Below are 16,571 nucleotides of genomic sequence, written 5' to 3' on the forward strand. Positions count from 1 at the left end.
CTCCTACTCTGAGTTCGAAATGTCCACTTCAGTAGCAGTTACATACACTAAACCTTCCAGTTATATTCCTATCAATATTATGAAGGCTTTTACAGAAGGGTTTGGTCATATATAATTCATAGCCTGAATTATATAACATTTTATACCTAAAAACATGGTGAAAATTGATATTTTAGGGCTGTTGACAGTATTTTCTGATTTATGGAGTGATACAAAGAGATATCCAAAATCCCTTCTGTAAAAGCCTTAGATACTAATATAACTACAAAATGAAACAATAATTTTGATCCTGGCTTTATCCAAAGTTCAGATTTCGGTTCCTGAAATGTGTTAAAATGTGCGCATATTTCATGAGATAATGGTTCATTTGCATATTTAAACATGCTATTTCAGAAAACTTGTAATACAAAAAACAATTGCCATATTGTAAGTAATTAACTGGAGAAATTTTAGCTGATATCTTTAAGTTAAAAAAATTACCCTATTCACCTGGGGTGTCTCGCCTTAAAGCCTATTGTATACTAACTCTTCCCGTCAAGAATATGAATAGAACTTAGATAGATCACTTCTGCGAATGAATAGCTAAAAATATGTATTTCTTAATAAACTAAATAGGCCACCATTGGTAGCAGTTCTCATTATATACTTCTCAGTAACTGCTCCCCTTAAATTAAATGTATTCTGTAGATTTTGGGGATTCATTAATGCATTTATTGCCATCACCATGCTTTTTCAAGACTCTTTTAAATTCTATCATTTTATAAGGACTTTTCAATGTTCGACATCGCGTGAAACAGAGGATTAATTTCGACATTCTGTATTCCTTGCTTACTTCCTTAAACCTTTTCTCCTCCTTATCTCTTTCATGACTTTTTTTTTAATGCCGGTGTTTATTTTATTATTATATATAGTCGTTATTCATTTGTTTTAAAGCTCAATAAGGAAGATTTAAACTTTCACACACGTTGACCGGCGAAAAACTCTGCCCGGTTCCTTCGGCCCCCACCACGTTGAATAAACAGAAGGCTGCATTTTGTGGAGGAAGTACTGTATGTTGATTTTTGACATGTAAATGGCTACCTACCCCCCTCTGAGTGAATACCTGTTGTACCTGTCCGGGGCTAAGCCCATAGGACGATGCTCTGATGTCATCACCCTCGCACATTTGTCATATGTTTACAAAAAACGATGTTAACACTTTCTCGTTCTTAATATATGCTATATTTAGGGTCGATATGTGTTGAATTTACTTTAAAATAGCAGATCACTGTGATTCGGCTTAGTGAACGTGTGTCTCTTCTCCGCGGCTCCTCCGTGCAGAGAGGCCCCCCCCCCCGTTGACAATTCACGAGCGTCTAACTCTCTCCCCCGTCGCACCTTCTAACAGAACCCCCCCACATATCAAATCCCAATGTAACTGCTCTGGAGCAGAAATGAAAGAGTTTTAAAAATGTTTACGTTTTGGTAAGTTTTTAGGGAAATGTTGTAATATTGCAACGTTGGCCTTAGGTGGGAGCAGAATGTCTGTATTTCTACTCGCATTGTCTGAATAAATATATTGAACAACTAAGGGTTCATTTGCAGGATTGATTGCTTACTTAGCCCTATATCAGTATATAGCATGAATAATAATCACACATCACTCATATTTGTTATGAATAATCATTTATCATTTATTAAATAGTAAGTTGCTTTGGATAAAAGCGTCAGCTAAATGCAATTTATGAAAGCCTCACTCAGGATTTTTTTAACAAGTGTTTTTATTGCTCTTGGGGCATTAAAAACAAGATTTTAACTTTAGTTCTTTATATAATATCTGCATTTTCTCTTGTGAAAAACTAAGTCTTAGTTTGGCCATAGTTATTTAATATATAGCGCCATCTCCTGGTTAAACCCTGAAATTGGAAAATAGTGGGAGGGCTTAACATTCCCGGATACTGGTCTTTGGCAGGTCTTAGGCAGGTAACTGGTTGATAGTAGGCAGGAAGCTGTATGCTGGCGTCCGAAATAAGATGCCCCATCTGTATTGTCATTTGTTCTGGGCATGTCATTTTCGAGCCTGAGACCTGAAAAACAGGCTCAGGGCTTAAATGTAGCTTATATTAGCTTTAAAAAGAAACTGCTAGTGGATATGAGTTTATCAGATGCAGTTCTCCCAAAATGTAAATACCTATAGATTATAGATCAGTTATACTCACAGTTACCTCACTGACTTTAAGGTAACAATATATGGTGTTCACTTAAAGTTATGATGGGAACATGGATTTAAAAGATAACTGGATTCAGTGCTGGAGGCTCAGTGGCATGAAGCCACAAAGGCCTAACCCTTGAGTTAAAAAATACCCAGATCATCCGGGATCAACTTTGAGGCCCAGTGATTTCAACAAGGACTATTCAAGTTTTTAGACTGGGTAGTTGATTTAGCTTAGTTGATAAAAAAACACAGTTTTAAAGACTTCTCTTTCCCGATGTAAGTCAACGGGTGAAAGTATTTTTGGGCCCAATGATGTCACAGACTGACTTGAAGTTGTAGTGCCACCGATTGGCCACTATAGAAATATGCTTCAACACCCTGCTCACTTCCTCTGGGCTTGGATTGGAACCCTGCTAGCCAAACGTTAGCTAACTTGCTAAATTAAACAGATAACATAAAAAATGACAGGTGATGACATTTCTAACATATTCTGAGATTTTTTTTTTACAGATGTTGTCAAAAGCTTGCCCCTGTACTATAATGACAAGGTTTCCAAATCAATAGTATATTATGTTACTTAAAGGTGGGGTAGGTAAGTTTGAGAAACCGGCTCGAGATACACTTTTTGTTATATTCCATGGAATGCTCTTAACATCCCGATAGCAAAAAATCCATAAAAAAATGTAATCTGTGGAAGCCGTAATACTGTAAAAAGCACGACCAATCATTTTAGCCGGCCCGGCTAAAATAACTGGATGGCCTACCTGCCTGTCAGCCTTCCATCGGGGCACAAACTTATCTCGTGCCCTCATTGGTCATGTGCGCGTTCGTGTGTGTTGGAGGAGGGGTTCTATAAGGAAGTGGCAGATTTTCTCCGGTTGTGTATTTTCAAATTCTAGCGATCTCGAGCCGGTTTCTCAAACTTACCTACCCCACCTTTAAGTGTCAAACACCTCTATGCAATAACTTCCTCTCATGAAGCCCCATTTTAGCAGTGCATACTCCTGTGCTAGTAGTTTCAAGCATATTCTCCGTGTGATTTACAGCTGGGACTATTCTTAGACATTTTTCTCTCAGGAGAAATTACACAAACACTTCCAACACATACTCCTTTGAGTTAAAAGTTGCCATAGTGATTTCTTGGAACATGCATAATATGATAAGACACTCACACATACATACACCACAGGCTTCTAACTATATTAGATGTGAGTGGTTGTGGCCTGGGCTCTGGGTGAGTCAGTGAAAACTATCTATTCTGAACACACTGGAGGTGGGCCGTTTGGATACATCCTACAGGGATCAGACAGACAGATTAACTACATGTATTATACCTGCTGCTCACCAAATAATGTGTACTCTACTGTGGAGAGAAGCCTTTAATGTTCTGATATCTTCAACAAACCCTATCCACTGTTGGTGTTCATGGTGTGACGGTCGCTCAAGAAGCAGGTTGGCTTCTGTCAGCCTCCTTATATTAGAACGTCAAGGAGTTAGATTACTATGCACCAAATACAACCAGGCATAAAGACCTACATATCTTCACTATGTTTGAACTTTTGGTCATCATGTGATGGAATCCAACTATTGATGGATTTCACAACGTGTCCTATTGCAAGATGGTCTCTAGTTGATCGTACAGGTTGACACCTTAATACCTTTCCCAAACAATTTTTAAAACTATGAACTTTCTAACATTTATGAGGTGAGGATGTATTGCAAGAATGTTGTATTAGAATGGATTGGGTTTAGCTCAATGTGCCTAATAAAAACAATGTGTAGTGTGTGTGTGTGTGTGTGTGTGTGTGTGTGTGTGTGTGTGTGTGTGTGTGTGTGTGTGTGTGTGTGTGTGTGTGTGTGTGTGTGTGTGTGTGTGTGTGTGTGTGTGTGTGTGTGTGTGTGTGTGTGTGTGTGTGTACCCACATCATATATTACTCCTGCATGTGTGGGGTCTGTCCCACTTTTTTGCCCTGACCTACTTATCTTGGAGCACACACACACACACACACACACACACACACACACACACACACACACACACACACACACACACACACACACACACACACACACACACACACACACACACACACACACACACACACACACACACACACACACACACACACCAAGGGTGCCCTGTAGGCAGGTGGAAGGTGCCCCTTTCCACCAGCTGTTACTCCTGACCCCAGATCTGCCCTCTCCAATTAGGCCAATTGTTTTTTTCCTCATAATTTAACTATTTAGGGTGTTATTCTTCAATATTTCTAATCAAATATTTTACTGATCCTTTAACATCTACCTGAGTAATTAGATAGGAAAACTACAATTTAAATACAAATGACAGATTCCTAATTCAACCTGTATTTAAATGAACTTGCTGAGCAGAGACTGAATACCTGCTCCATGCAGATGATCTTATTCTGTTGTCCTCAACCAGAGACAACTTCTTTCGACACATCTTAAATCATTTAAATTCAAAAGACTCACCTCTGTTCAAAGCACTGGAAACCAAACAGATTGGTGCTCTTCCTGGGGTCTTGGTGTATATCTGGGAAGTAAAGACAGAGTTAATGAAAGTTAGCAAATCAAGGGTTCCATTAGAAAATGAAATGCGATTTTTCAATTACATTTCTGAATATTGCAGAAAATGAGATCTTTGGCAAATGCAGGTTTGTGATACATAGTTCTTTTCAGCAGGATCATCTCCACATATTAACAACACTTTATAATGTTGTGTCAATGCATCGACATAAGTAAGAAGCTTAGGTTATAAACAAACTACATCACCTCATGATTTCATGTCACCACCGCTAAGCTAAAGGTGGCTAATGTTCGGAGTGAGGATGTTTAATAGTCTCATTTAGTCAATTGTTAGAAACAAATGTTATGACCCAGAAAAAAGCTTCAGACATTCACGAGTGGAGTATTTACTGACATATGTTATGTCGTACGTAGAACAACACGTGCAGGTCTCTTCAGCTTGTGTTAACCACAGGCCTAAGTTTGGTGTTCCAACCAAAAAGATATTAAAAAAGCGTTGACTTAGAGACAATGGAATAGGAAGTTGTAAAGGCAAACTCATTTCTGGGTTTTAGGACTCATTCCTTCATCAATCTATGAAATAGTTAAAAAGAATGGAAGTGTATTCCATTGTACAGCAGAGAGAAAGAGAGGGATTGTTGAGGGGATTTACGACCGTCGAAGGCTCATTTTGTCATTCCAACCTTATTATGTGTCTGCTGAGAGTCCCTGAGCTATATATAGATGTCTATATAGTACAGGACAGGCTGCGCACACACACACACACACACACACACACACACACACACACACACACACACACACACACACACACACACACACACACACACACACACACACACACACACACACACACACACACACACACACACACACACACACACACACACACACACTGTCAGACTGTTCTGATGAATCACATTGAGATGTTACATGGTGCAAACACAGACTATTCATTTATCTTCACTTTAAATAAGATAATGAGAAAATGCTCATACATTTGTAATCAGTTCAGAGTGAGGAGCAGAATGTGTGTGAAACAAAGAGCTCCTCTCTCTTTGTGTCAGAGCGGCTGGGTCAGTAAGCTGCAGCACACTGACACCTAGTGAGCTCTGCAGCACACTGACACTGTGGCCCAATTCCAATCCACCCCCTACACACTACCCCTCCGTTCGCGCGGAGGGTCCGCCACATTAAGTGCTGTTCCAAACCAACGAGTGTGGAGCGGTGTGGAGGGGGAGTGGGCTATCAAGCCCTCAAACACGGTGGGTGTTTCTCAATCGCGAGTACGCTTGCTTGGTAGCACATGTCTGCCGAGCATCTTGCTTCAGAAGCGAGTCAAGAATACTTCCTGGCATTCGGAAAACAAAGGGTGGAACACGCTAGCAAGTGTGCAGGTGTGCGTCATATGAGAGGCCCCGCCTTACATCTTCCACCACAGATTTGTGGAAATTGGTCCGTGCGCAAAGCATTGTGGGGATTTTAAGACCGCGAAGTCTACTCATGTGCAGACTCGATATTTCTCCAAACGGAGTACGCCGGGCTCGGTAGATTTCCAAATATACTGGAGATTGGAACAGTACTTCGGCGGCACTCGATGACGTAGAATGCTTGAAATAGTGGCTCTGAAGCAGCTTTACTCGACATTGAGAAACACCCCGAGTCTGCAGCGGTGCTGACTGGAGACCGGTCTCTACCTGAGTCACGCTGTGTGTGTCCGTCAGGAAACACGCTGTTTACAAACAGTTCCATCAAACATCCACTGATAAACTGCGATGTTAACAACCTCATGATAACCTCATATGTTTTAACTGAGGATCATACCTGTGTTTAGTCTAGAAAAAGGTAAATGTGTGCATTTTATTATAAAGTTGTGTATATTTACAGACTGTTGCAAAAACTAAGAAGCTTATAAACATCAGGTTTAAAACTAAAAGATATTTACAAAAAAGTAACACAATTAAAGATGAGTTTTATTTGAGTTATTAATTTTATTTTTTTGTCTAAGAGATGCTGATTTGAAACCGTTGTTACATACAGTTACGGCATTTCCTGTTTCTGCCGGAGAGAGGGGAGGCCGTCCCAAAGCTTGCCGCTGTATTTACTCCCTCCATCTGACAGGAGGAAGCCTCGTTGAGCTGTGAGTGTCACTCCACGGAGTTCACTCCGTCACGGAGGGGTAGTGTGTAGGGGTAGGGTGTAGGGCGTGGTTTGGGATTGGGCCCTAGTGAGCTCTGCAGCACACTGACTCCATGAAGCTGCTCTCAGGACTGAGTGCCAGCTGATGTTTGTAGATGCTTGACACAATGAGAGACCCTGCATTGAAAATCCTACTTCAGTAAAAGAAAATACATTTTACATAAATATACTTTAATTATCAAAATCCTAACTGATTATGCAGCAGAATGACTACTGGCTTTATGGGTTTGTTATTACTGAAGCAAGTGTGAGTTATAAACTATGAATATGTATTTAAATGTATTACATCATGTATAATGCCTCTTATTCTTTCTGCATTTTATAGCAGAGACATTTATACCACTCCAGCACAATATATTATGCAACTAGTTATTGTGTTTTAAATACGGTGGTGTAAAATAATTAATGTTCTTTATTATATCACTTCCTTCACTGTTGATTATCGATCAAACAACTGTATTTAAAATGACATACATGATAATGTATTGTGGTTCTTTGCCACCAAAAGCACCATCTGCGACTAATGTTCAACTGTGCTATAGAGTGGTGCAGTGATGACACATTTTTGTAGTCAACCCAGGAGTATGCATCACGTCTGTAGGCAGCCTGCATACAAACAATACATACATACAAACACCACAAGCTCTTCCCCATGCCAACACTATTCTAGCGCCTACTGGTGTGATGCATTTTTGGAGCCTGCCACATTAAGACTGCAGGCATGTGGAATAGTATTTATTAATTCATCTCTTTGCAGAAATAAATAATAATATTTCCCATCAGTCCAACAGGTTAAGAACTTCCTAATTTCTGTTGTTTACTTTCAGTTCTTAAATCGGCTTTCAAGCCTACAGTTAGGCAGGAATTGAGCAGAAGACCGCATTGAATTGTGGGATACACAGACCAACACTTGATGCACACTTTTCCTCATTTCAAATGTACATACAGGGCTAAGTGTAATGTGTGCTGTCTTATTGTGTTACTACCTGGCTGAAGATGTGACAGTGCAGCTTGTATGTAGCCTGCGAGACAAAACCCAGGGCAAAAAAGGCCATCAAATCCACCCTGTCGATCATAAGGTGTATTAATGTTCAACCACAACATTGATTCCAGATGACTCAGATGTTGGCTCAATTGTCATCCTATAACCTTCGTATGGAGTATGCAAATAAACTATATTGATTGAGATAAAGAAAAATCATCTAAAATGAAATCAACATCTGTGGTCCTTTCATCAGGTGAAGCTGCCCTTCCCTGTGGACCAGATCACACACCTGCCTCGCAACGACTTCCAGATCCTCATCAAGATGCACAAGCTGACTTCAGAGCAGCTGGAGTTCATCCACGACATCCGCCGCCGCAGCAAGAACCGCATCGCCGCGCAGCGCTGCCGCAAGAGGAAGCTGGACTGCATCCAGAACCTGGAGGGAGAGATCCGCAAACTGGTACGGTCTACACACACACACACACACACACACACACACACACACACACACACACACACACACACACACACACACACACACACACACACACACATACACACACACACACACACACACACACACACACACACACACACACACACACACACACACACACACATGCACACACACACTTTGTTGAGACTAGGTATGCATGAAAACTTATCAAACTACAACTAATTGCTAAGGTAAGGGATCCTTTGTTGTTATGGTTACAAGAAGAACCATACACTTTACTTGTGGGAGAAAGGGATCAATGAGGTATCAGACAGGGAAGACAAACAGTGGTCTCTGTGTCAGAGCTGTGCCCTCAGCCCTCCCTGTGGAGTGATGAAGATGATAACAGGTCTCATTAGTTCTGCCTTTGCCTGTGACTGATGAGTGTCATACCTCACACAGACACTAGAGGTCGCCTGTTCAATATTAAGCAAGCATTCAGACCGCAAACAGGCCTGCTTTTAAAGAACACAACAACATTACTGTTTAAGGTTCTGGTTGTTATTTTTTGAGCAATAATACACAAAAACACAAAGAGGCTGCTGATGTCTTAGAATACTGAAGGTGTATTGAAAGGCTTGGCCAAGGAGAAACAAAAGACCAACAATTCAAGCGAAAACTAGTTTGCAGTCACATTATATGCCATCATTTTACACTCAAAACAGAGGTGTCACCTAAAGATAAAATGGACTTCACAGCTGGTCTGCCTGGTGTGACGTAGGGCTTCCTACCATAATAAAGGACCTTCTGATATCAAAATATGTATTAAGATGGCCCCATGTACTGGGGCTTGGTTCAGATGCGTAGGACCGGGGTTCGAATCCAGCATCGGACAATTTGCTGCGTGACATCTCCTCTGTCTCCCCCTTTTTACACTGACACTCCAATAAAGGCGCTGGTTGCCCAAAAAAAAATATATGTATGTATTAAGACTAATGTTGGAATATATTTTTATATATACTAAATATACTACGAAAATGACATTACAATGGTGAGACAGATTGTATCTTTTGTCACGACAATCTGGAGGTAAACAGCAGACATAATTTGTTCATATAAAACTATAATCTAACAGATGCATGTGACATGCATATATCCAGATGACTTGACATTACGTCGGTTCATCAGTGTTCTAATCACACCGTGGTAATGTTGATCCGAACACACCCTGACAGACTGTATTTGAACACAAAACTGATGCTGTGGTTTAATGGTGAGGACACACTGGGTGACAATATATAAAATGTTTTGAGGTCATATCCTCATGGTTGAATGGTTGTAAGTCGCTGTGGATATAAGCATCAGGTTAATGTACAGAAATGGAATGGAACTGAATGTCAGACTCTGATTGGCCCTGCTGTCCTGCTGACCTGCTGCTCCTGTGTCTCTCAGGTGAATGAGAAGGACAAGCTGCTGAGCGAGCGGAACCAGCTGAAGGTGTGTATGTCGGAGCTGTGGCAGAACCTGTCCTTCCTCTCGCAGCAGGTGTGCAGGGAGGTGCAGGGCACGCAGCCCCCCCCCCACGCCAGCATCGACCTCACCTCCAGCCCAGCATCGCCTTCTGACCACGGGGGCTCCTCCCGGCCCCGCTCTCCTGCGTCCAGACAAAGTAACGCCGCGTGTCTCGGTGAGGGGGGGCGGGAGGGGAGGCGGAGCCCCGAGTGTCCCCTGCTGCTGGGGCCCAATGAGGGAGTATGTAGCCCCACGGTAACAGTGGACTTCTGTCAGGAAATGACTGAGAAATGTACAACAGAGGAGCAGACCTAGAGTCTCACACTGTCTTTACCTTGATTTTTTGTTTTGTAATGGATGACACATCGTTGTCTTATCAGCAATACTGTCCAACAGGTGTATGTGGACTGGCAGCTTCCTGTCTCTCTGTCTCATCCCAACTCCACTTCCTGTCTGCTTCCCTCCCTCCCTGGTGCATCATGGGAGGTTAAACTCAGGAATTCCTCAGAATGTTCACTAATGTCCCTGTAAACACGCACTTTACTTTACAGTCCTGTCAACGCTTCATACTTACTTTGGTACATATAAACATGTGTTTTAACTGTTGAGGGTTACAGGACTTTAAAGTAAAATGTTACCAAAGGTGTGTATTTGTACAATTTTCATTGGATGACGCGGTCAGATGACTCTCATTATGCAAACTTTCTTTGGTCAAATTTCACATGGACTTCTCAGATGGACGTTTTTACACAGTTCTCTTCTGCCTTCTTTCATACGTGCGCTAAGAGACAGAAATACATTACAAAGCACTGCCCCCCCCCTCCAGGAGGAGACAGCCGCTAAAGGAGGGTCCGGATAGATTAAAGGACCACACCGTTTCTGACTACATTTACACTGACTTTTCCATAGCATGCTCCTGTGTTCCTCAGCTAGGGTTAGGGTTGAGCATAGATGATTTATTTCAATTATGCTCAGTCAACATGCAGGAATGTTGAAAATAGCTTGAGCTTGTTAGATCATTCATTTACTTCTGCGTTGGTTCTAGTCAAAGTTAAATACGCGGTTTCAAACGCTTCACTTTGCAGCTTCATGGTTTCCAAATCATTTTCACACAGTCCAAATGGTACCATTTATTTTCATTTGACTTAAGTAGTAACATCACTTTTAATGACCAAAACAGACATAATGTAGTTTTAAATTACAGCCAGGCATACAATGAAACAAATATAAAGAATAAAACAAATGTATTTAGTCCTGGTTCCTCCATTCTTTACAATATAATGACAGGAAGTGCTAAATTAAAATGATCTCAAACTTTTAAAAAGGTTGAAATGTTTACACATTGGTACACTTAACTAAAATGACCAATGAATGAAAAGAAATCCTTAAAATATAAACAGACATGATATTCAATGTAAGGATTTATTTTCTCAAGCAACTTCTTCTTTACTGCTATTATATTTATTAGGTCAAGTGAAATATAGCTAACATTAGCTCCCTGGAAAACAGAACATATTTCAAAGTTTGTAAGGAGAGAACACAGATATGCTGTGGAAATGGAAGTGGTCTAAATGTAAAGGACACCCTGGTGTGGTCTTTGAACAGCAGCTGGACGGATCATAAGTGCTCTCTTTGTTTATTTATTGTCTTAAAGTAGAATGTAGTGTCTGTACTTACGGTAATGATGTATTTAGCTGCACTGTTCTTGTATTGTACATAAGACAAATACCCCTAATGAAAGTATTTGGTTCAGTGTGTCGGTGTAACACACCTACACTTCAGACCCACACATCATATGTGAATCTGTTCAAACACAGAGCAACATGATCAATTCCCACTGACCAATCAGTGTCCCTCATGGAGTGTGAGGCTCAGAGCTCCAAACAAACACACTGGCACGGTATTGATTTAGGGAGACGCCAAATTCATCAGCGGTGAAACGTCGATGGTGGGGCACGTGGCCGGGGGAGTGCTCTCAGTGGGGGGGGGGGGTTTTGGCTGGTGCAGCGGGGTCAGTGAAACCACTTTCAGCAGGTCAAAGTACAATCTGGTTATATTTCACTGCACCAGTACGGAGGAGGTTTAGGCCAACGTGTATTGAGTTCTGACCAAAATAGATTTTGAGAGTATCGTTGGAATTATAGGAAAATAGTCAGATTTTTTTATTTAAAGCCATAGTTCTGAGATTAATTTTTGAACTCTGAGAAATAATGCCAACATTTTAAGAATAAGATCAAAATTATGAGAACAATTTTTTGAATTATTAGAAATGTCACGTTAAAGTCAGAATTATCATATTAAATAAAAGATTTCATTACACATTTTTTCGAAAATTCTGACTTTAATCTCCAAATAAAACATAAAATACTCAATATTTATTTCACATGTGGCCTTAATCCTTCTCCGTACACCAGACACTCATTATTGGCCCTTCAAAATAAGAGCTGTTATTTCCATGATGCCATACTCCTAGTTTAAAAAATAAGTAAAATATTGTATTTGAAAAATAGAACTAAACTACGTTACTCAGAATGGCAGCTCTAACAGATTAGAAAAGTCAATCTGCCTTCAGAGGAAGGTTTCCCTGCAGCCAATGATAGCCCCACAATGAGCTGTTGCTCAGAGTACACTGAAGAACACTGCTCACATTTTTATTTGATTCCTCAATGTGAACTTTATTTATTTGGACTCTTGATGTTGGGGGGGTGGGGGTTCGGGTGTAGAGGAAATTGCTTAGATGTAAATGTAGGTTGCTTCCCTTTCTTAGAGTTGATTTGTTAATGGTTGTTCATTTTTTTATTCTTCATGAAAATAAGTCTTTATTTACAAGTCTCACATGTTCTTAGTTAAGTTTAATATTTTAACTTACAAGAGGTGTGAGTATGTTTACAATTTTGTGTATGACCTTTTTGTTTTGTAAAGATATATAAGACCTGGGAATTAAGCTTGCTTAAATTGACATCATTGAATAGTGTTGTGAGAGAAAGAAGCATCTGACAGTGCAGCTACAATGTTTTGCCTTAGAGGTTAAAGAGGCCAAACTATCACGAGGGAACAGATGATTTGATTCCATGGAAACTGCATCGCAACAGTCCAGTCCCTATTTATTCATTTGTAAGCTTTCTTTTTTAACAGGAAGTCAAACCTTGTGATCATTTTATTTTTCCTTTTTCCTTTAATATTCATAAGCATTCCAGTCATGCAGAGTAATAAGTAATCAGCCCCGTTTTGTGACAAAAAGTGAATATAAATACAATAAATAAAACATCTATCAATATGAATATAGACAGAATATGTAATATAGCCATGAGAAATAATTACACAAATGTAAACAACATTTTGAGCAATGAATAATCTTAAAATCAAAACTGCTAGATGTAAAATTAACTATAATATATTGTCGTATAATAATAAAAAGAAAATGCCACTTCATTATAATCAGCTAGGTTCTGGATTTCATGACTGCATTATATATTTCTGAATATTTTCATATGATTTTTTCTGACATAAGATTTAATATTGACCACTAAGGGTCACTTTAATGTGTCACAAAGGAATATCCCTTAAATGTATTATTTTATTATTATTGAACAAATAGAAGGCAGCACTTCAAAGATGTAAAATATGAATACTGAGCATACCAGTGCTTCTTTTTTTTCTTTTTCGGTCTACCCTGTTGACTATAAATTCCAAATGTGATCTTACTGCCAACCAATAAGCACACACTTTGTCTGTAATTAATTTTCTGATGGGGTTTTAACCACACTTCACTATGGTACAAAGGTTAAGTGAAGTTATGGATAATCCATCGTAGACTTTGTTATTGTGCAGTAATGCAATGCTGAAGTTTACGATCAATTTGCACTTAAAACTGCATTAGCATGCCACAAAATGAAACATGACAGCAGTGACAGCTGTTACATTTACCAGATTAGCTAACACAGGCAAGGATTGAACCTGAACGAAATGTCCTACAATGCGGAAATCAGTTAGCATTTTAGCACTTATGGTTCCCTCGTCTTGAAGTTTTTTGAATATGTTTTTGGTAAATGCCTGAAATAAGGTCTGTGACCAACACTTGCTAAAGAGATGTTCACATTTTGTTCTACAACATAAAATATGTCAGTAAATAGCCTACTTGTGACGGTAGCTTCTATGTTAGCAGCGGTTGCTAACAAGTGACCAAATGAGACTGCTAAACGTCATTAAGCCAAACATTAGCCGCCTTTAACTTAGCGGTGGTGGTGTTAAGTCATGTGACTGTGTTGTAGTTTATTTATATCCTAACGTTAGCTTTTTACTTCTGCCGATTGCGTTGACGCTTCAAAAATCATAAAGTGGTGTTAATATCTGCAGGGCCACAGATCTTATTTTCTGCAATATTCCAAAATCCAATGTAGAAATCCAATTTACTTAAGTTGTCCCTGGACTACTCTATACATTCATGGTTGCCATAGTGAAGGTGTGGTAGGTGATGTAGAACCCCTGGTTTACACAGTATCTCTATGACTTCATATAACTCATGTCCACTAACTTGTGACTGCTACTCTGAACAGGCAATGTAACAGTTATATTAGCATTTATCTTAAGTGTCCAGCTTCCATACGTCTTTGAACGCAGCTCTTATCTTGGCACAGTTATTTATTTAAACCATGAGCAGTGGTTTTCAGGGAAGACATTTCCTTTAACTATTTTGGAATCAAATGCTTTCTTTAATCACAACACATAGTGGCAGACTAAAGGAAGTACTTATTTAATCCAATCTGTTTACAGAATCGGGGCCACTTACATCTCAGATTGTGATTTTTGAGGTTTTCTTAAACCTCTGTAGAACAGACTAAGCACTTATCTACCTGGATATTTCAGCATACCTCTTTTTATGGGTACGGACTGTATGATAGTCGTGTTGACAGTTTCTGTGGCGTTGTTTCTAACTTTTTACAGTGGTTACTTCATTGTATTTGTAGATTTTTGGTGAGCCATTTTTTACGTGTTCTTATTTTTACCTGTACCTACAACATGACTGTTATTTGCAGATTGAGCATTTTTCATTTCCTTTTTTATCTTTGAATGTTCAAAATGAGTTGTGTTTTGTTTAGATTTATTTGTAAATATTGTGCAACATGTCATGTTTTGTTAATTTGATATGAAAAGGGTTTTAAAGAGAAAAAACAGCATTTTGTCTAGGCATTTTTTCTTGAGAAATAAAACAAAAAGCATGAGAATTCTCCGGTGTGGTGTTCAATGTCTGCTCACACAGTGACCGCTGTTTTGTTAAGAAGCATTTAATGTGAATACAATATAAAGCATCATCATCTCTCATGAAATGACCGTATATAAATGACTATACACAGATACACATGACTCTAATCAAGTGTTAGAAAAAGTATTTAAAGATCATAACGTCCATGTTACACAAGTTAGTAGATCCTCTGAGGAGTTTGCTCCATGATCAGCCATTAAGATGTCCACATTAGAACACATTAGAAATAAACACAATCCTGTCCTTTTACTACCAACAAGTAGACTTTCTAAGGTGCTTCCATTCCAAATATGGTGTTCCTACGGCGCTGAGTCCGCTGTCCCATCATGGCTGACTCCACTGGCTTTGTCCCCATCATGACTCCATGCTGACGGCTGGACCACTGATAAAGTTTGCGGAACACAGCTGTGACGCCATGATGTGAGGCTCCACGCTTCACTTCTTCATGATAGAGGAGATATCCAGAAACATGCTCTGAAAGGACAAGAGGACAGGTTCAGACTGGAGCAGCAGGACGTAGAACACAGGGTGTAGCTGGTGATGGTGGAGTGTTTGAACAGATCAACAGAACATGAATGTTTCGTTAACATATGAACACAGTTAGACAAGAGAACATTACGTTCAACTGAATTGTTCGTAAAATACATGGAGATATGTTGTGTCACATTCACATTCATTTTATTTGTACATGTATTTAATCACCTCTTATAATTGATATCATTGTTTATGTATCTATGTGATGTAGTAATACTTATTTTATTTCTGATTCCTGATGTCTGTAACTACTGGGCTTCATCCAGATCAGCAGAGAGCACCTCTACACCTCTTCTGCTCTCTCTAAACACTTTCTCCTTTAACCTATGACTGTTTATGTTTATTGTTCTCGCCCCAGATGTGTTGGCTCAACCTCATAACTCTACCAGTGAGTCATGTTCCTGGTCTTTTTTCTCCCTTTTGCTTCTTTGATTATACAATATCAGCTGGTAGGGCTGCACAAATAACTTCAGTTAGTCTGACCGATATTGCAATTGCGATATGATTCATGATATTCAGTATTCTTTAATCCTAGTTCTCAATATCATTGAAAAATATATCAAATTATTATGGTGTTTTTTTTTTTAAAGGATCTATACTAAACAAATCTTTTTCTGTGGGATACAATGTATAGGGTGGGATCTGTCTTCAGCTTTACAACACTCCATTCAAAAGTGTTGACACATATTTACCCTTTAACAAATATTGTGTTTCCTGCCATTTCAATATTCCACTAGACCATATTGCAATTTTGATACAATTTGAATAACTGTGCAGCCCTATCAGCTGGTAACAACTGTTATACTCAACACAGAAATGGTGGATAAAACCCTGGTGGGGCATGAGCAGAAAACCAGAAGCCCTCTGCTCTGTAGAACTTCTCTTCTGATGTTTTGGACTACTG

The 16,571-nt window shown here is 39.4% G+C and overlaps 1 protein-coding gene across 1 annotated transcript in view; it reads left to right on the plus strand.

The window, feature by feature from the left end:
- The window catches only part of bach2a (BTB and CNC homology 1, basic leucine zipper transcription factor 2a), a 60,327-nt gene extending 49,851 nt beyond the window's left edge, over positions 1–10,476 (plus strand). Inside the window, exons 4-5 of the mRNA XM_034135287.1 lie at positions 8,176–8,382; positions 9,811–10,476. Coding sequence (XP_033991178.1) covers positions 8,176–8,382; positions 9,811–10,185 — 582 coding nt within the window. The 3' untranslated portion in view covers positions 10,186–10,476. The remainder of the gene's footprint in view (positions 1–8,175; positions 8,383–9,810) is intronic.
- The last annotated feature ends 6,095 nt before the right edge of the window (positions 10,477–16,571 follow it).

Source organism: Trematomus bernacchii, unplaced genomic scaffold, assembly GCF_902827165.1.
Source record: "Trematomus bernacchii unplaced genomic scaffold, fTreBer1.1, whole genome shotgun sequence".
In the NCBI taxonomy this organism is placed as follows: domain Eukaryota; kingdom Metazoa; phylum Chordata; class Actinopteri; order Perciformes; family Nototheniidae; genus Trematomus; species Trematomus bernacchii.